The sequence below is a fragment of the Amphimedon queenslandica genome, unplaced genomic scaffold (assembly GCF_000090795.2).
Source record: "Amphimedon queenslandica unplaced genomic scaffold, v1.1 AMPQUscaffold_5434_Cont22597, whole genome shotgun sequence".
Lineage (NCBI taxonomy): Eukaryota > Metazoa > Porifera > Demospongiae > Haplosclerida > Niphatidae > Amphimedon > Amphimedon queenslandica.
The window spans coordinates 1-1,430 of record NW_003554264.1 but is presented as its reverse complement, the minus strand read 5'-3'; the positions used below and the strand labels follow the sequence as shown (position 1 = coordinate 1,430).

At 34.8% G+C, this 1,430-nt stretch overlaps 1 protein-coding gene across 1 annotated transcript; it reads left to right on the top strand.

The window, feature by feature from the left end:
* Positions 1–215: 215 nt before the first annotated feature.
* LOC109592376 (uncharacterized) lies at positions 216–902 on the top strand. The gene is made up of 2 exons (XM_020007835.1): positions 216–659; positions 709–902. The coding sequence occupies exons 1-2, from the start codon at positions 284–286 to the stop codon at positions 900–902; spliced, it is 570 nt and encodes a 189-aa protein (XP_019863394.1). The 5' UTR covers positions 216–283.
* The last annotated feature ends 528 nt before the right edge of the window (positions 903–1,430 follow it).

Below are 1,430 nucleotides of genomic sequence, written 5' to 3'. Positions count from 1 at the left end.
CAACATTATGTCATCCAACTCCATTTAGCTATTATGAAGTCATGCAGTCAATCACTTATTGTATAGTTTTAATGCTTAGTGTTTTGTGATAACTATCATCCACACACCATCTGTTGTAATAACTAGTAGTGTCCATACTACCATACTACCCATAGTGTTATTTATGGCATATGGTGGGTTGATAGGAGTGTTATAGGAAAGAGAACAACACAGCAAAATTTTGAAGCAATTTAATGTTGATAAGGACACTAGCTAGACCTTTCTTATTATCTCTACTGACACAATGGCTACCCCTTGTGTTCTCTGGTGTCTTGTGTTGGCTGATCTTATTTTACTGTCATCTGGAGCAGAGCTAGTTCAAACCTCTCCATCTTATACCCCACTCTGTCCTGGTGATAGACTAGTACTCACTTGTACAACTACCACTGGAGCTGCATTTTGGAAAATACCTGGACATGACAATCAAGCAGAAGAAATATTAGGACCAACAACTATTGAAGGACTTATGCTTAATGTTACCAATAAGGATGGTAATACAGTAACAAGTACTGGTATCTATCAATCAATATCAGTGTCGTTAAATGGATCCCAGGTTTCTTGTGCTAGAGAAAATTCAATTATTGATCCTCAATTTGTTACAATTACTATTAACATAACAGGTATATTTATTATTAATTCACATATACCGATTATACCAATAAATAATAGATCCACCAGTAGCTGTGACTGATATAAGCATAAATCCAATTAATGATAGTTCAATATTTATTACTTGGTTGTATCAACAGAACATACAATGTATAGCGAACTATACTGTTATGATTAATGTCGGTAATGTATCTTCTCAATACAGCTCTATTGAGAAGAGTGCGATTTCAGCTCTGAGAACTGATCTTAGCTAGAGCGATGACACCCAGCTATCCTCGGACCGTCGAACTCCTAGGTCAAGAATGGGTAAAGATCGAGATCAGGAACAGCCCTCTGACTCGTCCACTATCACCGTCGTCCTTCCAGATAGGGGAACTGGATCGTAGAATTGACTGTTGACAACAAATTCAGGTTGGGGAGTCGATACTCCAAATATCTTTTGTGAATGAAATAGGTCAAAGACCTTCCTCTCTCTCAACAGTATCAACAACAGTGAACAGTCGACAAAAAATAATAAAATGGTCGTATTTATAGTTTGACAATCCATGAATAATAATTATTAATAATCACTAATAATCGATAATTAATCATCAGGAATCTTGAAGATTCCACACACTCCCCACCTTGAATAGTAACACTATTCAACACTAACAATAATAATAATATCAACAATAATAATAATAAAATTACAACTAATAACACATAATTAAAACATTACAATTAAGGATCTCTTTCTCATAGCATAAAGCCAGTAGTAATTACATACACAAAAAAAAACAAAA

Excerpts from the sequence above, each read along its gene's own strand:
- LOC109592376 (XM_020007835.1), top strand. The coding sequence starts at position 284 with ATGGCTACCCCTTGTGTTCTCTGGTGTCTTGTGTTGGCTGATCTTATT. Across the intron at positions 660-708 it reads AATTACTATTAACATAACAG|ATCCACCAGTAGCTGTGACT; the intron begins GTATATTTATTA and ends AATAAATAATAG.